The sequence below is a fragment of the Lutra lutra genome, chromosome 7, assembly GCF_902655055.1.
Source record: "Lutra lutra chromosome 7, mLutLut1.2, whole genome shotgun sequence".
Lineage (NCBI taxonomy): Eukaryota > Metazoa > Chordata > Mammalia > Carnivora > Mustelidae > Lutra > Lutra lutra.
This window is the reverse complement of record NC_062284.1, coordinates 41520041-41544522: the sequence shown is the minus strand read 5'-3', so window position 1 is coordinate 41544522 and position 24482 is coordinate 41520041. Positions and strand designations below refer to the sequence as shown.

General features: G+C 41.3%; 1 protein-coding gene across 3 annotated transcripts in view; it reads left to right on the top strand.

Moving 5' to 3' along the window:
- RORA (RAR related orphan receptor A) overlaps positions 1–24482 on the top strand; it is a 713393-nt gene that overhangs the window by 677926 nt on the left and 10985 nt on the right. For all 3 annotated transcript variants that reach the window (XM_047737893.1, XM_047737892.1, XM_047737890.1), the window contains 7 exons: positions 8734–8875; positions 12084–12479; positions 18168–18289; positions 19781–19913; positions 21443–21550; positions 23313–23423; positions 24349–24461. In XM_047737893.1, coding sequence (XP_047593849.1) covers positions 8734–8875; positions 12084–12479; positions 18168–18289; positions 19781–19913; positions 21443–21550; positions 23313–23423; positions 24349–24461 — 1125 coding nt within the window. The remainder of the gene's footprint in view (positions 1–8733; positions 8876–12083; positions 12480–18167; positions 18290–19780; positions 19914–21442; positions 21551–23312; positions 23424–24348; positions 24462–24482) is intronic.

Below are 24482 nucleotides of genomic sequence, written 5' to 3'. Positions count from 1 at the left end.
AACAGAAATACTTGCTTTGCAAGGTTAATGTGAAATGCAGATCAGTAATTTTTGGCAAGTGTCCTACACGGTGCCTGGTATTGAATAGGTATTCAGCATGTGATTGTCACCACAGTTTTTAATTAGTACTGTCATTTTTCCCACTGGTCATTCATTCAGCAAGCATTTCTTGATTTCTGTAAGTACTGGGTTAGCTCCTGGAAACAAAGAAACAAAGCAAATCAGTAAGGGAGACCTGGCCATCAGGGTGCACATGGGATGGGCCCCCCAACCAGCCTTGGGAGGGGCAAAGTCAGAGAAAGTGATTATCTCTGTGAATCCTGAAAAGAAGGGGGAGCTTCTGGAAGTGGGGATAAGTGGGGTAGTTGGGGGGTTGCCCTTGGAGAAACCGTGAACACAGCAGTTCAGGCATGGCTAGAGTGTGTCTTTGAGTAGAGGACTAAATGTAGGAGAGAGTTGCCTGGACAGGTGGTCGTAGCCTGGTCATCAGTAGGGAGCCATTGAGGGCTAAGAAGCAAGGAAGTGACCCAATCAGGTTGATGTTTGAGAAAAGGTCTCCAGTAACTTTGTGAAAATGGATTGGAGGGAATGTGAATGGAAGCAGGGAGACCAGTTGGGGGACTGTATAGTAACCAACTTGAGAGATGGTAGACATATAAACTTGAGAAAATTGCAATAAAAATGGAGAAGAGTAGAAGGATTTGAGGACTAGGAAGATGGCAAGAAACAGCCTAATATGGTGACTGCATGGGTGCAGGAGGGGAGGCAGTAGGGATGAAGTGAAGCCTATCGTTCTGCCTTGAATAATTAGGATGAAGTCAGTCTTTTGTCTGAGCAAGCAAACACCAGAGGAGACGAGGCCAGGAAATGGGCAGTAGGCTGGGATATGTTCTGTTTTGAATGAAGATAAAACCATTCAGTTGAAGTGACTGAAGAATGTGTATGTCTGTGTGTGTGTGTGTAGGGGGGCAGTGGTGACAGGGCTATAGAAAGTCAAACCACCACTTTGGGTAGAGACCCATCCGAAGTAGGGAGGATTCATTCAGACAGCCTGATGGGTACCTGGGGAAGGCTGTGCTCAGTCCAGTCACGTGCTGGTCAGTTTTTAACAACTGAGTTTGGAAAACAGTGTCTATCGGTATGTACATAACTTCAACGTATATGTCACTGATGTAATGTCATACAATTCACAAATAGTAAAATCTACAATATCCTACCCTATAAACTTCATATAGACAAGTGATTTTCACTAAGTGCTCTCAGTAATTTCTGCTGAACTCCTATATCCGTACCTGTGGTTGCATTTGATGAAAGACTGTGGTGCCACCATGAATGTTGATATTTTCATTTACATTAATGAGTAAGAGGAAAGTGAAATAAGGAAGATGTGTTTCAGAACTTCACTCATTCACCAGTGATGATGTGAACAACCTCTTTGCTTAATCAGATAATAGTTTCTAAATACCAGAAGAATATTTCCTTACATTTGTTGTGCTGTTCACAAAGTGATGGCTACAGATATTATATACATCTACCTTAAACCCGCATTATTGTTTTCCTTATCATTTTTAAAATCTAGACCATAAGTGGCATAAAAATCACCTCCCAGTTTGTAGCTTTTGGCAGTTTCTATGGTACAGATACTTCCAGCACATGGTCAATTTCAGGCCTCTCAACAGGACCCCTCACTAAATGCAGAGTAGGGAAGACATAGCACACCATCGTGTAGTATTCCCACTGTCCAGACATAACTGATGTAAATATCCTCAGGAACATGGATAAGACCAAATAATAAAATAATAATAAGTTAATTTTTAATAATAGCTATGTTTAACAATTGGTTCATGAAACTCCTGAAAAAAAATTTTTTAAGATTTTATTTATTTACTTGACAGAGTTTACAAAGGCAGAGAGAAAGGAAGGGAAGAAGGCTCCCCGCTGAGCAGAGAGCCTGATGCAGGGCTCGATCCCAGGATCCTGGGACCATGACCTGAGCTGAAGGCAGGGGCTTTAACCCACTGGGCCACCCAGGTGCCCCAAAACTCCTGAAATTTTAATACTCACCTCTTGCAATCTGGAATGAGCCTTTTCCCGTACGCCATGGCCTCAGTCCCAGTCCTGGAGAACTCCAAACTAGTAGGAGTGAGGAACAATCATAGAGTAAAATCAAAAGTTAGGCATTAAAAGTTTCCAGAGGACGAAGGCAGAAATTAGAAATAAAAGTCAATGAAAGGCACTTTGAAAGGCTAAGGGAGGAAACATTGGAGAGTTCTCTTGCAGTCTGTGGAAATCGATATAGATGGTGCGTATGAGAAAGTCAGGATTGTGTGATGTCACTTCTCTTGGCCCAACACTTCAGAAGAGATACTTAAGTGAGAGGGGACTGTACTTAAAACTAGGACACTGGACTTTGAGTGTCAGCACTTATACTTACCAGGCATGGGGCTTTAAGTCACTAACAGTTCTGAGCTTCATTTTTGTTATCTACAAATTAAGAATACTAGAGTAGATCTGTGCTTCTTAACATGGGGAGGGCAGTGCAGTCTTCAGGAAGCTTTGTTAAAATATTTATCATACAAATTGATATGCCTTTTTTTTTTTTTCGGCCTGCAAAAATGGTGCCTTCATATTGTTCTTCAAACTTTATGTATGTTCAGGACTATATTCCCCAGAGGTTCTGGTTCAGTCCCTTTCAGGTATATATTTTTTAAAGCTTCCTGGATGATTCTGATGCACCATCTGTTTGAGAACCTTTGAACTTGATAATCTGTCAGCTTCTTCCAGTTCTAAAGGCTGCTGGTATTATTCTAATAAACCATTTGCGGTAACTGCATGTTGGTATAGCACCACTAGGTGGTGGTAGTGTGCCACAGTCCCACCAGGTTCTACTACCCTGAAATTCATCATGGTGGCTTTCTGCTCAAGCCCGCCATGTTCACAAGGGCCCATCTCCATGTATTTTGACATCCATAGAAAGTGAACTTTTAAGAAAGCCAAATAAGTAATTCATTAGCTCATCTTTTGGCAATAAAACTCCAAAACTGTGAACTCAATATTTTTTCTAGCTAACTCATAGCTTCAGTAGTTCCTCTCTTTATACGTACCTCTTCAGCTCTACCCCAAACTCCAATGCACCGGTTTGTGCTATCCCTGCCCTCTCTGTGGCCTCATACTCCCCAAGCCCTAGAACTTGTGTCTCAGCTCACTCATTTCTCACTGGGACCCTTTCCAGGATTGCTCCTTGTCAGTAGAGATCCCGCTTCTACATTCATGTATGTATTTCTACCTTTAGGTGGGAAGATACCATATTTTATACCTTTCTTCCTCTTCCTTCTTGCTCTCCTAATCCTCCTCCCTCTTATGTGTTCTTTAGCTTTAAATATTTTAGTTTAACTTCCCAAATCCTTAAGCCCCTGAGAAATCGCCAGGAATGCTGAAATGAAGAGAAAGAGGAGAGAGAGAGAGAGAGAGAGAGAAGGAAGACCAAGCCCTCAGTCTGTCTGAAATGCAAAGTTCAGGGTTTATCTGAGTCATGCAGGCTTAACCTCTCTCTCCTTCATAGCTCTTACCTTATAACCCTACTTGACCCATCCCACATGGTATGTGATAGCTCTCCTCCTGGGCATGACTCTGTTGCCTCAGTCCAAAAGCAGGATCCCTTCTCTGGCTCTTGGCCACTCCCAGAAATTTCAGCAGCTAGTTGCTCTGCTGACTCAGTGTAGAATAAATGGTGTTGTGAAGAGCAAGATGTGTCTGTTTGCTCGCCTACTTTTCCCAAACGCTTCAGAGCTGAGCCATCTAAAGAAGTATAGTTCTCGGGACGCCTGGGTGGCTCAGTTGGTTAAGCAGCTGCCTTCGGCTCAGGTCATGATCCCAGCGTCCTGGGATCGAGTCCCACATCGGGCTCCTTGCTTGGCAGCGAGCCTGCTTCTCCCTCTGCCTCTGCCTGCCACTCTGTCTGCCTGTGCTCACTCTCGCTTCTCTCTCTATGACAAATAAATAAATAAAATCTTAAAAAAAAAAAAAAAAAAAAAGAAGTATAGTTCTCTTCTTCCGAGCTGATAGCTTGAAGACTTAATTCCAGCCTCAGTGCTCAAAGCCCATGTGGAATGCTTTGTGGATTTGTCTTGCAATTAATGGCATAATTACTCAGACACCTCTCATGATAGAGGTCTTTAGTGATGTAGTGTCCTTGACATAAGTTTGTTGTTGTTGTTGTTGTTGGTGGTGGTGGTGGTATTTTATTTGTTTTCCAAATGACTCCAAATAATTTAGAAATAAATAAGGTGAATAAAAGGAGACCTAATGCTATGGTCAGAAATGAGGGAAAATGATGAGTTCGTGAGACTGTTTTTTTCTGGGGACTCCAACCGATATCAGGCCATAGAAGGAGGAATCTGGAAAATGCCTGGGCAGGGGCTGTTAGTCCTGCCAACAGGGCTAACCTGAAGGAAAACAGCACTTTCAGAGTAGATCAGTTCTGCTACTTTATTCATACCTGTCTCTGCCTAATTTAATGGTTGCCCTCTCTGAGAATAACCAAGTGGGAATCCTTTTGACATGCAAGGGCAAAATAAAAAGGATAAAAGTGTGTGTTCTAGAATTAAACCACATGAATTCATATCCTGCCTTTACTCCCTGCTAGAGGTGGGACTCTGAGAAAGTCGCGTACCGAAAACCAAGGAGATGGTAGTGCCTTCCTCACACTGCCCTCATCAGAATTATGGAATGTCATCCACATAAAGCACAGGGTGCCTTGGACATAATAAGCACTGTTTTAACGATACCTGAGATTTGTTTGAATTGTGTAGGTAGGACACACAGAACCAAAAATATCACGAAGGAAGAAGGCTTCATACTCACAGGTCCCTAGAAACAGGAGGGGCCACAGTGGAAAGTAGCAGGCTCAGTCAGGAGGTAGAAGGGAGAAGGGGACAGAACGCACGGAGACTTCACTGTGATTTCCCATAGGAAGGAATGGGCAAGGCAGGGTAAGCAGGTTTAAGATTGGCTAGATTTAGACAGCTCTGGTCTCTAGGGGCCGCCCTGGCTGTCTGGTATCTGGTCCTGGAATAAAATGGGCGGGGCAGTAGTGGCCCAGAGTTTGAGAACTTCATCGAGGAGGTGGTTGGGTATAGGGGCTCTGGATTGGTTGGTTTGTCTATGAAAAGTGTGCTTCTAGACAGGTTGCTTGTGATCTCTAGGAATTAGCTAGTCCTGGGAAATGTAATCTCTTTTGGGTCATGTGGCCCCAAGATGTCAAAGCATCAAAAATATGGAATAAAAATATATGATTAACACAAGCATTAATTAAAATTTCTCTATCAGGGTGCCTGGGTGGCTCAGTGGGTTAAAGCCTCTGCCTTTGGCTCAGGTCATGATCCCAGAGTCCTGGGATCGAGCCCCGCATTGGGCTCTCTGCTCAGCAGGGAGCTTGCTTCCTCCTCTCTCTCTGCCTGCCTCTCTGCCTACTCTCTCTCTCTGTCAAATAAATAAAATCTTAAAAAAATAATAAAATAAAATTTCTCTATCATCGTCATCATCATGCCTTCTCAGCATTCCCTAGTAATAAAGCAAAGTGATGGTTTTATGTGGCTTCTGTGCCATTGTTCTGGAACTCATTAGTAATGGTTGATGTTAATTGGAGTTTGATAAGTAGAAACTAAAAAGTAGCATCTTTTTTGTTAATGACCCAACCATTATTCAAGAGCTGTATCTAGTTCCGGATTTCATATTTTTGAAGGAAGTGGAGAAACCAGAGAGGATTCTGAGAAGAAATTCTTAATGGGGGGAAGAACCAAGGAGGAAAGGTGACAGATGCTGTGATTTGATCTATAGGTGAGGGATCAGGAGATAGCGTGCCAGTCCGTGAGTACTGCTTCCCTTCAGATAAGAAGAGATCACTCAGACATTCTCCATATTTGATGATCTTAGAACAAAATGGAGCAGGTTCATTGTGAAGCAAGCAAAATTCAGTCTTAGCTAAAGGAAAAGCAAGTAATTCCTGATCCTAGGCACCTATAGTGACAGCAAACATGGAGGGTCTGAAGAAAGGTAGAGTCTCAAGGAATAGACCCCTTTCAGCTTTGACAGAGATTATGTATCTCAGACAAACTGAATACCTAGACCCTTGACCTCTTGTATCTCTTTCTAAGGATTATCTGCCTCTGTTACCATTTTTATTTTCTTGAATTCTCTTCATTAAGCTCCAAAGAAAGTTTTACTTCTTCTCACTTCCTTTTTGTAGAGGAGAAAAAAAACCACACCAAACAAACAAGAAAGCCCACAGCGTTAGATATTTTGAGAAAAGTAAGATTGCTTCACAGAAGAGGCCAGACTTAATACAGGGAGATTCAAAGTACATCAGACAGTCTGAGACCCTGGGCCCCCAGCCCTGTCCATGTTTAGGTTAGTGAGTAGTTTGGCAGACAGCCAAGAGTGGGTGATAGGTCAGTGCCCTGCCCCCTCCCATTCTAGGCTGGCTTCCAAAACAAAGAGGTAGGAACTGATATCCTATCCATCTTAGCCATTGACTTAACCCACAGTCACCAACTCTTCACAAAAGAAAGCAGATCTAGTACATTGCTCTTCCCGTCTAGTTCACATACCTTTCAACGTACATACTACAGAAAAATCAGAGAGCACAGATAAACAGATCCCTTATTTTTATCACCTTTTAATATCAATAATTGTATTTCTGAAATACCATTTTTACTGGTTTCCGAATATATGGATATCCATATAACTCTTGCAACTCACTAATGTAGGACATTTAGCATCTTTCTAAATTATTCTTATATTTCAGACTGTACTTATGATGAACATCCTTGTAGATAAGGCTTTATACCATTCTTAATATTCCTTTAAAATGTATTCCCTAAAGGATAATTATTGATTCAATAAATAGACATATTTCTAAGGATTTTGATACAACAGCCAAGTTGACCTCCAGAAAAATCTTTCGGTGAAAAAGTACCTTTGTCAGTGTGCCTGCTCCTCTGTCAGTTCTTCAGGATTTTACTTCTCCCCTCTCCACTGGTGTTGCCTTTATTGGGGTCATGTATCTTGACCATTAAGGATTTGAATGTATATATATATATATATAGTGCTCTTTTGTACCCTTCATGGCTCTGGGTCATGGAAAGGACTCTGGTTACCTTCCTTTTCTTCAGTACCTTCCTAGCTTGCAAAACCACTAAGAGATAAGTCAAAAACAAAAAACAACAACGATAAAAAAACCCCACCCCCCCCACATATTTAGAAATTAAGAAATGTGCTTCTAAATAATGTATAAAGAAGAAATCTTTTGAAAATTAGAGCGTGTTTTCAAATGACTGGCAATGCAAATACTATATAGCAAAACTTACTCTAAAAGATAACCAAAAGGAAAATGTACAGCTTTAGGGAAAGGATGAACACGGAACATTAATGATGTAGTAAGGATCCAGCTCAAGAAGTTAGCAAGGGTGAATTAATGAAAAAGTGAATGAATACATGAAATCCTTGAGGTCAGTAGCTCCTCAGGCATCTTTGCCTACCTTCTCATTTCCAAAACAGCACTTAACAAGTAAGTGGAGGGTACACCTGGGTGACTTAGTTAAGTGTCAGACTCTTGATTTCAGCTCAGGTCACAATCTCATGGGTCCTGGGATCAAGCCCGGAGTGGGACTCCATGCTCAGCAGGGAGCCTGCTTGAGATTCTCTTCCCCTTCCTTCTCCCCCCCGCCCCCGCCTCCCACCAACTCATGCTCACTCAGTTTCTCTCTCAAATAAATAAATAAATCTTAATTTTATTTATTTATTTATTTATTTATTTATTTATTTATTTATTTATTTGACAGAGAGAGAGAGAGAGAGAGAGACAGCAAGAGAGGGAACACAAGCAGAGGGGTAGGAGAGGAAAAAGCGGACTTCCTGCCAAGCAGGGAGCCCGACATGGGGCTGGATCCCAGGACCCTGGGATCATGACCTGAGCCAAAGGCAGATGCCCTGAGCCAAAGGCAGATGCTTAACAACTGAGCTACCCAGTGCTCCCAGTAAATCTTAATTTAAAACAAACAACAACAACAAAAAAAAAGCAAGGAAATGGAACTCCATGAACATGGAATTGGATTTGTTAAAGACTATGACTCTGAACTCAAGGGTGGACGAGTATTCCCATTCTGATTTATCTGCCAAGATAATCCATCCAAGTGTCATTTAAGTTCTTGGGGCAGGAGAGTCTGTCTCAGGGAATGCAAGATGTGTGGAGTGTGGTAGACAGAGTTCAGTGGGCTAGGAGAGATAGCCCAGGATATCAGGATTGCAGCCATTATGAGTTATACTGAGGCAGGATTTTCCATACCTCTGGGTATTCCAGAGAAATGTTTTGTTTATTCCACTAAAAATATTTTGGAGATAAAGATTAAAGATAAGTGCCTTTGTACCAATCCATCAAGCACATGGCTTGCTTAGCAGAAGTCAAGAACAGGGCCTAATCACACAGGCAGCCATCTGTTGGAGTTAAAGAAAGTTTCACATGTGTACGGGACAGAGGATTAGGCTCTAGAGATCAATTTTGCCCAAGAAAAAGAAGTGGCTTCAATGTCATTAGTGGTCTCCTGGATGATCTCTGCCATGACTTTTTAATTCTCCATTAAACATCAATGCCGTTCAGTGCTTAGTGTACTGCCTTTAGTATCATACAGCTCACACTGACACTAACCTGTTTTATATTTTATAACTGAATCACAGGGCTTTTTCAGGAGAAGTCAGCAGAGCAATGCCACCTACTCCTGTCCGCGTCAGAAGAACTGTTTGATTGATCGAACCAGTAGAAACCGTTGCCAGCACTGTCGGTTACAGAAATGCCTGGCCGTAGGCATGTCTCGAGATGGTGAGCACTCGCAGTTTGAGTTGTACAGTAGCATGGGCTTGCGAAAGTGCCTTCCGAGCCCTGGACCCAGACCTGCCCCTCCCCCACTCCACCTCACCTCTGGAGGCCTTGTGGGACCCACAACAGTTACTTTCTCCTCCGTAGTGCACTGGAGCCCGATGGGGTTGGGGGTGGCATGGCAGAGAAGCACCCGTGTGGTCAGAACACCTTCCTATTTTAGATGTTTAAGATGTTACAGGTTGATGAATTGATTGAAGGGACATGTCCTCTGAGGGCCTCAATAAATATACCTCTTACAGACATTGTCCCCAGTAAGAAACACAAGCCAGAGCTAACTGTTAAGGCTAATTGTTAGTGCTTTACACTAACTAGTAAAGCTTATTGGTAGTTGGAATGAATTAGTTTTTATGGTAACTGGATAGTTTGAATCACAAATCAAAATCATGTATTTGGGGGTTTTCTTTAAATTTTTTATTACGTTATTCAATTTTAATTCCAGTGTAGTTAACATACAGTGTTATATTAATTTCAGGTTCACAATACAGGGTTGTGACATTTCCATACACTCCTTAAGGCCCACTGACTATTTCACATCTGCCAGCCCTCCTCCTCTCTGATATGCTTTATTTTAAAAGGGTACCCTCAGTTAAAGTTATTATTTCCTTCTCCGACAAGAACATTTTTTACTTAGGGCAAACTTCAGAATACACAGTTCTATAGGATATATGTAAGACATTCCATCCAAGAAAAATAGAATACACATTTTCCTCAAGTACACGCAGACAAATCCCCTGGTTGAGTCATATAAAAGGAGACATAACGAATATCACAAATTGAAATCACACTAAGCATATTTTCCAACCATAATGGTACAAAACTAAAGAACAACAATAAAACAAAGCTGGGAATTCCATAATGTATATATTAAATAATTAATATGTAAAAACTATACAACACAGTACTGTACAAGCAGTGGACCAGACAAGAAATCAAATGGCAAATCAAAATATGTCTCAAAACAAAAGAGAAAGTCCCATACTTGTACATACAGAATGTGTGAAAACAGTGCAAATCATGGCTCAAAGACAAATGTTCTTTTCCTTAAAAGAAGCTATTTAAAGAAATAGAGGCCATCTATCGTGCAATTGCCAAACATTTCAAGATCTTCCTGGAAAACCATCTTAAGTGCGTGGAATAATCAACACCAGATTTCAAGACAGTTACTCTTATACAAGGAAACTGGGCAGAAAGTATAGTGGGTACATTTTAGGACTTTTACGAACATACATGCTGGCTCTCTTAAGAGATCCCCTTGAAGGAAACATCTCTTCCAGTGGAATCTCAGCCTGTGGAAAATATTTCAGAATGCTGGGCAGGCGTTCTGAAAGCCTGCCTTCCCATGATCAGATGTTCTTGGGGCCTGTAGACCAGCCCAGGCACGAGCTGTGATATATGTCAGTAGTGATGCATGGGATGGCCACTAAGAATATGTAGGAACAAAAATTAAGTTTGGGGCATTGGAAGATGCAAGTCACAGGACTTAGGTACTCAGAAATGCCCGCGATAGGCAGTTCAGCGGATTTCATCTTTCAAAGGCACTAAACCAACAAAATCAGGCATATCTCTTATATATGAACTTATATGCTAAGGTCACAAGTTGTGTGTGTGTTTTTAGTTGTGTGTGTGTTTTTGGTTTTGTGTGTGTTTTTAGTTGTGTGTGTGTTTTCTCAAGAACTGATCCTCTCATTTCATTTACAGTATAGTATAATTACTCTTGTTGATATTAAGGCAAAAGTTAAAACACAACTCAAAGCATTAGCAGAATGAGTTTCACCTATGGTTGTCAATCCCTCTGGGAGTTCTGGAGTAGTCTTTAAAAAAAAGGGGGGGGGGTACCGTCAGTATGCCTCTTGGAGATTTTGCGCAGAGGTAGCAAGGCATGTTATGGGCTTGATGTGAATGTTGGGGCTTGTACAATGACAGGCCTGAAATCCGAGCTCAGAGTGGTCTGATTGCTGCCTAAGCCCCAAGTTTGTTACCCGAGCTGTGGACTCTGGAAATTGATCAGGATCCCACTCATATGTTTCCTGTGTGTAAAGGGACAGCATGTTCTCCTTGGCAGGACACAAATCTCCCAGGTAGTTGTCTCTGGTTCCCAACTTCCATCTCTCTTGGCCTCCTGCCCCTAGACTCATAGAATTATAATGATGGTCAAATAGATGAGTTCATCCACCCAGTCAGGTATAAATGTGACCATAATCAATTAGGGGGTCTTCGTCCTTCCAGCTGAGGCTTTATCTGCATACAGAGAATTGGGCTGAGAGACCATGGGTTAGTGGGAGAGTTCAGACCAGGAAATCATAAGGTTCTTTTATCAATTATCTCACGTTTTAGGAGAGAGCATTTGGGATTCTGAATGAACAGTAAAGGTACTATACTCATCGTTCCACTTTAAATATGGGGACATATCACAAGGAGAAACACTGAGAATACAAATTTGCCCAACAGGGAAATCTACACAGTGTTTGCTCTTCCCCAAATTCTGATACTCTGTTTACTTGAGGGTAAATGAGAAGAGCAGAAAGTCACTTAAAGGTGGGTCTGAGGGTCCCACAGGGTTCACTGTGACCAGGAGGAGGGAAGCAGGGGATTCTTATATCATGTAGACTCAGAGATAAAATCAGGGAATTGCAAAGGGCCCTCATTGCTGAGGTCTCACAGCAAAGCTCCAGATTTGGCTGTTTGATTAGGAGGGAACAATGAATGAACGAAATGAATGGAAGTTGAGGTTCGGCTGCTTGTACCTCAGTGTACCCCCGTGAGTCTGCATCCCTGCACATCAGTCTGAACCCTGGGAAGAGAAAGAGGTGGTCAAGGCAAGCGGCATGGGCGGAGAACACACAAGTCCATCAAGTCACACATCAGTGGTTCCCGCTGAGCGTCGGGTTATGTGACAGCAGGAAGACATACGTGGTCATTGCCCTTGTACCAGTCCTGGGTCTGTTTCTGAAACATAGCTCCTCTGGGATGTGGAGCAAGCCTGTGTGGGGTGGGACCGTTTTCACCTCTGGATCATGTCCTTATTTTTGTGGCGATGTGGTTTTTGATTGAGATTGTCTGAGACTTAAAAGGAACCCCCAACGCATGCTGGAGAGAATAATAAAGAAAAGCATATTGTATATGGTGTGGTCTGGCTTTTCTCTTCCAGCTGTAAAATTTGGCCGGATGTCAAAAAAGCAAAGAGACAGCTTGTACGCAGAAGTACAAAAACACCGGATGCAGCAGCAGCAGCGAGACCACCAACAGCAGCCTGGAGAGGCCGAGCCGCTGACTCCCACCTACAACATCTCGGCCAACGGGCTCACCGAGCTTCACGAGGACCTCAGCAACTACATCGACGGGCACACCCCAGAGGGAAGCAAGGCAGACTCTGCTGTCAGCAGCTTCTACCTGGACATACAGCCTTCCCCAGACCAGTCAGGTCTTGATATCAATGGAATCAAACCAGAACCAATATGTGACTACACACCAGCATCAGGCTTCTTTCCCTACTGTTCTTTCACCAACGGAGAGACGTCCCCAACTGTGTCCATGGCAGAATTAGGTAATGGCCTCCATGTGTCCATTAGGACGTGTCTCTTCTGCCCTTTCAAGTAAATGGGATGTGTTTGACTTTCCTCTAATGAGTTACATTATTAGAATGATACACCTCTACTATTTGGACCCCTTCAAAGTTCCACCCTGCCCCCTCGCTTTCGATTGTCCTCTGTTTCCCGTCGCACACCAGGAAACACGTTGACCTGTCCGTATCAGAGATGGGGCAGCGTGAGCTTGAAGCAGTCTTTATTTTTTTTTTTTAAGATTATTTATTTATTTATTTGACAAACAGAGAGATCACAAGTAGGCAGAGAGGCAGGCAGAGAGAGAGGAGGAAGCAGGCTCCCCACTGAGTGAAGAGCCCGATGCGAGGCTTGATCCCAGGACCCTGGGATCATGACCTGAGCTGAAGGCAGAGGCTTTAACCCACTGAGCCTTCCAGGCGCCCCTTGAAGCAGTCTTTAAATGCCACAGAAACTGTAAACTCAGGGAATGGCCCCATTAACTTTGTTCATTATTTCCTTTAGTTATTGTCCAGGTGTTGCTTTACACCTGAAGTCATAGAAATGGCAGCCCACCCACTGGGCCTGGACCATACACAGTTTTGGACCCATGCAGAGTTTTAAACATTTTTGAACTGGTTGCTAAAGTTTTAAACCTAGACAGTCCTGCCTCAGAGTTCAGATTTTCAGCTTCTTGTGAAAAGGGAAAAATGACCTAGTTATACTGGACCAGCACTGGTGAATGGCAATAACCAATTGGCACAGTAAAGCCCTAACACCTTGACATGTCTTCCCATTTTATATTGCTGCCCAGCTCCTGTAGATTTTTTCCAACCCTGATGTATTCTATGAATGTTAAAGGGAAATTGGCTTCTTTATTTTCCAAAATGGTCTGGTGATGGATATTGGTAACAAAACTGATAGAGTTCATAGAAAACTCACCAGGCAAAAACAAACAAACAAATCTGACATCTCCTTAATCCTGTGTGACATTGTTGCTTTTTGGGAGATGTGACCTAGAAATGTTGGTAGAACACAGACACTGGAAGACTTGCCATTTCCAGGAAGTTGTGTTAGCAACCCCTGTTATAACATTTGATCAGTTTTTAGGTACAACACTATTATTAGAGAAACTTGGATAAGAAACTTTGCAGTGTTCAAATTTGACGTGCTCCTCCCCGTGACTCCTCACACAAGGTTATAGTCCTTTGGGATATTTCAATTAGTTGCTGTGGAGGTGACTAACTTAACACGAGGAGAGAATGAAGACTTCAGATGGAAAAGAACCAGCAGGTTCTGACTTGAGCACAGACACCCTTAGTTCACAGAAATAACAGTTGTGTTCTTTAGATGGTTTCTCCACCTCTGTACTCCATAAAACATTTTTTAAGTGAAATTTATATTTCCAGTAAAATCTTCCTCCAAATAGAACAAATTGAATGTTCTTGACGGTTTTTACACAAGTACCTCTTTATGGGTCTAAATTTAAATCCTCAAGAGCAGGGACATTTTAAGCTTGGTCTTTAACCACTGAACAGCATTAAAGGTGGATTTCAGCTCTTTTGATTAACAGAGGAACCTCTGAACTAGAAGCCAAGCTGAGCAGAGGTAGGTTTGATATTTTTTTCTTGAACTAGAACAAAAACCTTCCGTTTTTGTCATGAAATCTTGGTTGGCCGCGACTTAAGCAGAACTGTAATGAAAGTAAAATTTTCAGAAATGAGTAAGGATTTGATTGAAAGCTGACATGATATCATGAAAAATGACCTGGCTCACTTTCAGTTTGCTTCCACCTTATCATAAATACTAGCAAATCTGTCCTGTTTGCTTGTCAAATGTTCAACCCCAAAATAAATCCATAGGGCTTAGCCAAAGCATTCCCCTTAAATATGGCCCTTTGGCTAAGCATGCACTAATACTTGAGTGGGTCCAGAAATGGAAAAGCCAATGCGCCTTGGGCCGTCTGGTCAGTGTCTCTTCCACATCTCCCACTGCAGTCTGGGAGCCCTGTGCCCTCAAATGTTCTCCATGCTCTCCTAAATTGGGAGCTTTTTACATGTCTTTTGGCATTTTTCTGGATCAGTAAAATTAATTCATCACTGGGATTAGTCCCAAACCCAAAACTAAATAAGAATTTGTCTAAAAAGAATATAATTGGATTCTAATTTTCTTTCCCATTTACCTGTACAAAATACTTGGAGGAATTGAGCAACATAGAGGTGGCCAAAGATGTTGCTGGTCCTTCTTCAAAGCCATCTCGGGTTCCCTAGTATTTCCTTTGGGGCCTCAAATCCTGCTATTTTTTTTCCCCAATTCCAGTATAGTTAACATACAGAGTTTTATTAGTTTCAGGTGAACAATATAGTGATTCCAGTCTTACTGTCTTTTTAACTAACGCCGTTGACTTCATTTTAGGCAAAATTTTGTCATCAGATTTTAAACCAATGAAACCAATTATACAGTTGGAAAATAAATTGTAAATTGACATATCTTAACCTCAATTCTCTCTTTCAATAATAGTGTCTACAATCCATTACTTTTAGTGGCAATACATCTGCATTCCTGGCTAGGAAATTTTGCCCTTAAGGTACAATTAGTACCAGAAATATACATTCCAGATAAACAATCTGGGTTCACTTAAAAAATAAAGTTAACTGCACATGTCACTATAATTGATAACTAAAGCCTTTTGCAGAAGAGTCAAGTGATTATTGGACAAAGCACTAGTTAAGAAGTCAGCTTATATGTTTTGTGGTCCTAGGTTTGCTATAGGTTATGTAACCCACTATAAGTCATGTACCTCTGCAAGCTGCAGTTTCCCTACTTACAGAATATAATGATGAAGAACAGACTGGCCCCAAATTATGTATGTTTCAATCGCTTGCCAGTTGCCTGCTATTATACCTTGAAAAAGTCACTTAATCTCACTTGGTTTCATCGTCTGTAAAAGGGAGATAATACCACTTTCCTCCTAAAATTGTTATGAAGATGAAGAAAATATACATATCCAGAATATATGTATATAGATATATACGTATATATACATATATATAAGTTATATGGGGCTAGCACATAGTAAATGCTATTAAACATTATTAATGGTGTTACTATCTATAAACTGAGGAGAGGCTGGACCATCTAAAGTTCCTTTCCACTGTGAAAATCTGTGACTAACTCAGAAGTCAGGAAATTCCATCTGAAGTACCTAGACCTTAGCTGTGTTGAAGAAACAATCATGGTTGGGAAGATGAACTGATTTGTCCATCACAAAGTGAGTTTATCTGCTGAGCACAGACCAGAAACCAGGTCTCCTAACTCCTAGTTCCACGGTATTTCACTATTCCAGAGTGTTTCTCTAAGAGACCACACTAACTTAACTTTTGCTCAGTCTGACCATATTGTCCTTTGCTGAAATGGAGATTTAAAAATAGTAAAGTATCTGAAATCTTACACTTGCCAAATCAACTGTGAATTGTAATCAAAGGCGGTTGGTGAGAATGCAGCCACTGCCCTCTACTGGTTTGACATGTACATTACGCTATTCCTTGTCTGTCTGCCCAAAGGTGGGCTCAAATAGGTAGGGGTGGGTGGGAACAATTTTTAATATGAAGTAAGATGCTGACCATATTAACTGGAAAAGAAGCATGATCTGGAAGGGAATACTATGTGCTTCTTACCATTCGTCACCTCATAGGATCCCCCAGCTTCCCTGCAAACACTTCATCTTCATTTTATTTCGTGTCTGCAAAAATTGGTTTACTATATACACATTTGTTTTCCTGATTCTGACTCATTGTTTTCGTCTTTACTGCCCTCTTCTCTCTACAAGCATCACTGTTTCTAAGACACATAAATTGCTGGCTTCTCCCTCTTTTGGTCACTGTCTTTCTGTTTCTTTCTTTCCTTTAGTTTTTTTCTTCTGTTTGTGTTTTATTTTCCTGGTATTTATTTATTTTGTGTTCATGTCTGTGTGCTGCCAAATAGGGCTGTTAAGATTTATTGTGTTTCAGTGTTTCTAAGGAGACTCTAGTTTCAAGTTTCATTTAGGTGAACCCACTCTGTTTTCACACAAACAAGTCTGAATCTGTTTGCCGAAAGCAGTGACACATTTCCAAACAGACCCTCTTACTAGTGTTGCCAAGTTTTCATTTAGCACCATTCTTTTAAATGGGTTTTCCTGTTATGTAATCAGGACCCTAGAAGAAGATCCCTTTGGGATATGGTTTCATATTCATGGAATCTTGTCAGTTCCCCTTAAAATACTTGCATTGTCCTTCCCTTCTGTAACGTTTATTACTGACCTACCTAAAGCGCTTAGTCCCGCCCACACGGGTTGCAGCACCTTTCGCTGGTGCTCCCAGCTCCAGCCTCTGCTCCAGTCCACCAGTCACAAAACTGCTTGTTCTGTTGCCCCACATACAGCCTTCCGTGTGCCAGCTCCCCCTAGAGAATTCCACGGACTCCTTAAGCAGGTCCAAACCTTAATCCTAATATTTGAGATTCTCCAGAATGTGACCCTTACCTACTCATGCTTCTGTTTGGGTGCTATCACTTTATCACACATCTGCCTGTCCCCTGTAAATGCCATTATTTGCTCCTTCATCTATCATCCCTGGAATGTGGAATCAGCTCGCCTCTTCACACCGCTGTCCTCTGCCTGCCAAATCCTCCCTTTACTTCAGGGTCCACTTCAGATGTTTCTCTCCTACCAAGAAGCATCCTCTAATTCTCTTCATCTTTCCCTTCCATGACAGAACCTGTTCTCTCTTTTCTCTTCTGATGTAATTCAAGTTGATGCTTTATTGTCTAATGTCTTGAATTGTCCTTTCAGTGTTCCCATACATGTTCATCAGATTATAAGTTCCTAGAGAAACTTCTTAGGCATCTGTTTGTTTAATATCCTCAAACTACCTACGTTCCAGTATAATAAGAACAAATGTTTACGTAGTGTGTACTAGGTAACCCTCACTGTTCTAAGCGCTCAACTCATTTAATTCTCACCAGGCCTATGAAGTAGGTACTGTTTCCCTTATTTTGCAAGTGAGGAAACCAAAGCACAGAGAGGCTGAGTAACATACCCAAGATCATACAGCTGGTAGGTACAAGAGCTGAGTTTCATACACTGGCTGTCTGGTGCCAGAGTCCATCTCTTAACCACCACCCTATATATAGTGACATAATAGGCCCTCAGTAATGCTTGTTGTACTATTTGCTGGAAAAATAAAAGAAATAACAGTTGTTTTCACAAAAGCATACCATTTCCTAATTTTTCAAGAGTAATCCTCCTCAGGTCAATGTCTCTTCATAAAAATGCCAAGAATAGGCTGTGTTGGTCATTTCCCACACCTATCTGGGCTAATAATTGTTCATTCGCAGACATTGGTGTAAAGCCACAGAAGAAGATCAAGGTCAGGAGGGTCTTTGAAGTCACCGAGACTTACTGCTAAGTATTGGCGTTGCCTGTCCTTCATCTTCATGTTCCAAAATATAGAATAGTTCCAAATTGCTTATTTAAAAATGTAAAGATAATTGAAACTGGTTCAGCATGTTGCTTTGTACTTGTTACTTTTTATTTACTTTTACTTTATTTTCTTACTTGTTACTTTTTAAAGCAAATATTAAGCAGGAAAAACCCTGATTATCCAGAGAAGAGCTTGGTTTTTCATGTTTATGATCTCCTGTTTTCTCCTTAGAACACCTTGCACAGAATATATCTAAATCACATCTGGAAACTTGCCAATACTTGAGAGAAGAGCTCCAGCAGATAACGTGGCAGACCTTTCTGCAGGAGGAGATCGAGAGCTACCAAAACAAGGTATATACTCTGAAGATTTTTACCCAGGATTGAGGCAAGAGTGGGAAGGGTGTTTATGCGGGCCATCTGTTGAAGAATACAGACTAGAGAGTGACTGTCTTTCATCAGATATCAGATTTCTGTTTAAAATCTTTCTTTTAGAGATGATCATATACTTGGGACTTTGTCGTCTTACTGAGGTGCAAGTGTGTGAAATTTCAGCAATAACAAACAAATTCTCTCAGGCCGATGACTATATACACGTATCTCCTATCATTTGGCAATGGGGGGTAGAGGAATCAGTGTCCAAAAGCCCGAATGAATTGAGAGTTGTCCTGATATCACGGTGGAAGATTTCAAGTTCTGGAAGTTGACGTAAAATAATCTCAGCCTCAGAGGTTTAGAGGATGTGTGAAAAAGGTTTGGAAGCTATTCTCATAACTCCAGTCTGAACCTAGCAATGTGCAATTGACAAAGGGTGCTGCTCCTTGCCATTTTCTTTACACACTGATCCACAAGCCACCAGCGTGGGAGGGCGGGGCTGGAGAAGGGGAAGTTTCGGTTACCCATTCTGCCTTGGTAAAGGGAGATGCTGTGGTTATATTATAGAGATGTAGGCCTAGGAGATGTAGGCCTAGGAGGGGCGGCAGTGTTTCTTCAGGCTAATCGTCCCCTTCATTTAACATATGAGGATATTAGCATCCCTTGGTGTATGGCAGGAGAGTGAAAATACCAGGACTAGATCATGACTCCTGGCTCCTAATTCAATGTTTCCTTCACCCCATCATATTGTTGGAAATAGTACTAAGATCCATATCCCCATAACTAAATGGAAGTGGGTATACAAAAGCAATTAAACAGGATAGGAATCACTTTGCCTTTGAGATAGCAGGTAACACCAGCAGCCAGCCAGTATTGTTAGAAAGGGAAATGAGAAAGCAGTAAGAAACAGCAGGGCATGTGAAATGGGATTCCGAGTCAGAGATGCTAGGATTTGAATCCCGGCTCCAACACCTTCTAGCCGTGAAACCTCTAAGAGAATTTACGTCCACTTATGGAAAATGGGAAAATGAAACAAGACAAGGATGTCATACAGCATCTAGCTCAAAGCAGGTGCACGATAAATGTAATTGACTCCCCCTCTCTACCTTGCCCCCAGTAAAATGGTGTTATGTTCCCCAAGGTACAATAATTGCTCACAAGAAGATCTTACTGTGCTACTCTCCGAGGCCCAAGGGTCAAGCAGTGGCATCTGCTGCTTTTCGGACTCACAGTTTCACCTGCTTTTAACATCTTCCCCCTGTCCCTTTACCACCAAAATGGTAACAGAGGAATCAGAGGAGATGAGAAGGGACTCGGAAGCAATCATTATAACCCAAATGTTAATTTTTAATCCTCTAGCTTTTTAAAATCCATTTCCAAAGAAGGCTTTGACAAAATAGGGGCAGTTAAAAACCCCTGTGTCTGGGATACGGGTGACCGTGTGTGTTGCTGTGCTTTGCTCCTCTGCAGCAGCGAGAGGTGATGTGGCAGTTGTGTGCCATCAAAATCACGGAAGCTATACAGTATGTGGTCGAGTTTGCCAAACGCATTGACGGATTTATGGAACTGTGTCAAAATGATCAAATTGTGCTTCTCAAAGCAGGTATGTGCTTTGCAAGTGAATTTTGAGATCTCTTCCTAACCTGCTTTCACCCACCTATTAAAGAAATGCTGGGTAAGGAAGGTGTCGGGAACAGTTTTTCCCCAATGATAATAGCTCAGGTTTCTTCTAGCAGCAACTGAGTCCTTTTTAATGGTTTTTGAACTATCTGTGGGAAACATTTTGTTTCTCCTCTGAGTGAAACAATTAATTTGAAGGACACCCACTCCAGACCCTTGGGAGGTAACAGTAAGTTGTTAGGAATGCTCTCTGTGGAACTCAAAGGGACACCCCTGATTTCTTGGTTTGTTTGTTTATGTTATTGTTTGCATGTTTATTAACATCTAATCTATTATTTGTTTCAGGGGTACAGGTCTGTGAATCATCAGTCTTACATAATTCACAGCGCTCACCATAGCACATAGCCTCCCCAATGTCCATCACCCAGCCACCCTATCCTTCCCACTGCCCTCCCCTTCAGCAAACCTCAGTTTGTTTCCTGAGATTAAGAGTCTCTTATGGTTTCTCTCCCCGCTCTGGTTTTTTTTGTTTTTGTTTTTTTTAAGATTTTATTCATTTATCTGACAGAGAGAGATCACAAGTAGACGGAGAGGCAGGCAGAGAGAGATAGAGAGAGGGAAGCAGGCTCCCCGCTGAGCAGAGAGCCCGATGCGGGACTCGATCCCAGGACCCTGAGATCATGACCTGAGCTGAAGGCAGCGGCTTAACCCACTGAGCCACCCAGGCGCCCTGGTTTGTTTTAATAAATATGAATCAATACGTTTTCCTTGGCAACCCTGAGACTCTACTGCAAGACAGAAGAATGCCAGAGGAGTAATTTGTAACCCCGCCTCTCTTCAGAAATATAGGGCATAGTTAGCTTGGCCATAGTTCGCTTCAGCATAAATCTTTAATTACGCTGGTAAACTGTGCCCCTTTAAATAGAGAGCTTAGGGACGCCTGGGTGGCTCAGTTGGTTAAGCAGCTGCCTTCGGCTCAGGTCATGATCCCAGCGTCCTGGGATTAAGTCCCACATCGGGCTCCTTGCTCAGCAGGGAGCCTGCTTCTCCCTCTGCCTCTGCCTGCCACTCTGTCTGCCTGTGCTCGCTCTCTCTCCCTCTCTCTCTCTGACAAATAAATAAATAAAATCTTTAAAAAAAAATAAAATAAATAGAGAGCTTAGGGGCACCTAGGTGGCTCATTCAGTTGGCATCTGCCTTCAGCTCAGGTCGTGATCCTGGAGTCCTAGGATCGAGCCCTGCACTGGGCTCCCTGCTCAGCGGGGAGCCCTCTTCTCCCTCTGCTCCTCACCCCACTCGTGTTCTCTGTCTCACTCTGTCTCTCTCAAATGAATAAATAAAATCTTTAAAAAATAATAATAAATAGAGAGCGGATGTGACTGAGAGCCACTGGCCACAGGGCATACAGCCCCCACTGCACTGAATCAGAAAGTCGTCCCTATATTAGGGCTTTCACAGTAGATAAATATTTACCACGATAAGATAATCCACACCATTTCTGTCTTCGCTTAGGTTCTCTAGAGGTGGTATTTATCAGAATGTGCCGTGCCTTCGACTCTCAGAACAACACCGTGTACTTTGATGGGAAATATGCTAGCCCCGATGTCTTCAAATCCTTGGGTAAGGAAATCTGGGTGCTCTGTCTTTAAATCAGGGCCGTAGGAAAGTGTAGGAGCTCTGCCAAAGAGCTTACTGAACAGAACAGAAACTGTTATTTGGAAACAAAAATTAAAGGATTTTATGCTTATGTTACTTTATAGTCACTGCAGAAAATTCACACAGCTCAAACGGTTTTTGTCTATAGTACATTGAAAGGTTTAGCGTTCTGTTTTATCTAGTCTGTAATCGAAGAAATTTATATTGTCTAACCTTCTAGTTCCCTTGCAGATTTTAAGAAGATTTTCATTGGAGGGGCACCTAGGTGGCTCACAGTGGGTTAAAGCCTCTGCCTTTGGCTCAGGTCATGATTCCAGGGTCCTGGGATCGAGCCCCGCATCGGGCTCTCTGCTCAGCAGGGAGCCTGCTTCCCCCTCTCTCTTTCTCTGCCTACTTGTGATCTCAGTCTGTCAAATAAGCAAATAATAATCTTTGTTTTGTCAAATAAACAAAATCTTTAAAATAAAACAAAAATTTTTTTAAAAAAGATTTTCATTGGATAAATTATTCAGAGAAACTAGAGGATGTAATCTGATGCATAAAATCAAGCAAAGAGTACTTCTCAAATAACACCCATTAATAAGAATGAAATGTAGATATCAAAGAAATAAAGTATAGCTAAGTGAAACTGACATAGACTATAAAAATTATTTTGGATTTCTATAATTTAAATAAAGTGGGATATAATCACTAAGAAGAATGAAACAGTATCTAAGATAAAGTTAAGTGATTTTAAAAATGATGAAATAAAAAAAAGAAAGAAAAAAAAATAAAAAAAATGAAATGACAGAAGGTCTGTATACTTTAGGAAAATTCATTACCATTTAAATGGGTATATATAATATGCAAATCTAAAAGAGTAGATACCAAACTTAACCAATCCTTTTTTTTTTCTTTTTTTAAGATTTTATTTATTTATTTGAGAGAGGGAGAGAGAGAAAGTACGTATGAGCAGGGGGCAGGAGCAGCAGGAGAGGGAGAAAAAGATTCCCTGCTGAGCAGGGAGCCCAACTTTTGGGTCATTCCCACATCCTGATGTTATGACCTGAGCTGGAAGCAGACACTTAACCAACTGAGCCACCCAGGCAGCCCCACTTAACTAGTCTTTTGAGAATGGATTATTAATAAGACTTTCACATTCTACATTTTTAGTTCTATAATAGCTGTAATGATTTTATGACCATACTGTGTCATTTGTTCTCATTTTTAAGGGTGGCTTAGATCAAATAGAGTAGAAAACAAAAAAATCAGTGAATGTCACGCTTCAGTTGGATTGTAGCTGCTCGACTCTGTTTTTAAGATTGCGGGTCCTAAACTCAGGCAGCCTGTTTTGAATATCAGGCTGTTTCTTCCTACCTGTATAAACTTAAGTAATTTTTCTCTCCAGGTCTGTTTACTCACCTCTAAAATGGGATAATAATAATAATAATACCTCCCTCGCAGAGTTGTTGTGAGCAATATGGTACCCAAAGGGACCTCTTAGAGTGGTACCTAATAACATGCTAACCTTGCAACAAAAGTTCATTCTCAGTATTTTGAATGGTGAGGACAGTGGTGATAGTGATGATGGCTAAACAGATTTTTCTTTTAAGATTTTAAACTGTTGAACTGTAGAAATGTTATTACTATCCTCTTGGATCTTCAACTACTAGATCCCTTTTCACCTTATTCCATATTTTTCTCCAAAATAGTAACCAAAATCTTAAACTGTCTTTAACCTTGGCAGGTTGTGAAGACTTTATTAGCTTTGTATTTGAATTTGGAAAGAGTTTATGTTCTATGCACCTGACTGAAGATGAAATTGCGTTATTTTCTGCATTTGTACTAATGTCAGCAGGTAAGATAACCAAAGAACAATGCAATGCTTTAAAAAGTGTTCAGGTAAAGATTTCTTAGAAGGTACATAAGTTGTAATGGCTCTAGAACATTCAGGTGCCTACCAAGAGAGGTTGCCACCCTTATTAAATCTAATTTTAAGTTTTATCAAACAGAAAAATGCCCCCCCCCCACACACATTACCTGTTTAAAACCTCATGCCATTCTGACAATATCTTAAGAAATGAGAATTGAGTAAAACCCAGTCCATAGTTAACCTCCTGATATCACGAGAAATGCTCTGGTAGAGTAGGGTTGCCCTTCTTAACTCATATCTCCAAGACAACATGGTTTTTAAGACATCCTACTTTTTTTTAAGATTTATCTGGATGTCATCCACAAGTTTATCCGAATTTAAGCTATGTTTTCAACCAGTACTGCCTCCTGGGTATATTCTGTTTTGCAAATTTACTGTCTTCTGTTTGGAATTCTTACACATAAAGACTGAATTAACAACCCTTAAATCATTTGGAATGCTCTTGACAATCTTAGTTGCCTTGGATTCTAAGGCAATTTTCATATTTGCCAGAAGGGCTAGCAGGATTGCTATGAGTATTTCATCCAGAAATGTAATTATTAGAAAGATTTGAGCACCCGTGGTAGTTTCATTTGCCCTTATGTATGGCCGTAGATTTAAATATCTATCCTTTGGAAGGAGAGGACTTTCCCCTCCTTTAAGTGTCAGTAAAAATGGAAAGATTTACCACTCTGTTGTAGATCAGTTTTCCACTGTTTTAGGAGCAAATTTTGAACATGGAGTAAAACTGGCCTATTTTTCTCTAATTCTCCATTGTGGCATAATAACCTATGTCTAAGAGTCCGGAGGAATTGGGGTGTCCCAATACCACATAAGAGAAACACTAAGAAGTATCATTTTTCATGTTTAGATCGCTCGTGGCTGCAGGAAAAGGTAAAAATTGAAAAACTGCAACAGAAAATTCAGCTAGCTCTTCAACACGTCCTGCAGAAGAATCACCGAGAAGATGGAATACTAACAAAGGTAAGAGGGAAAGGTAGTGCG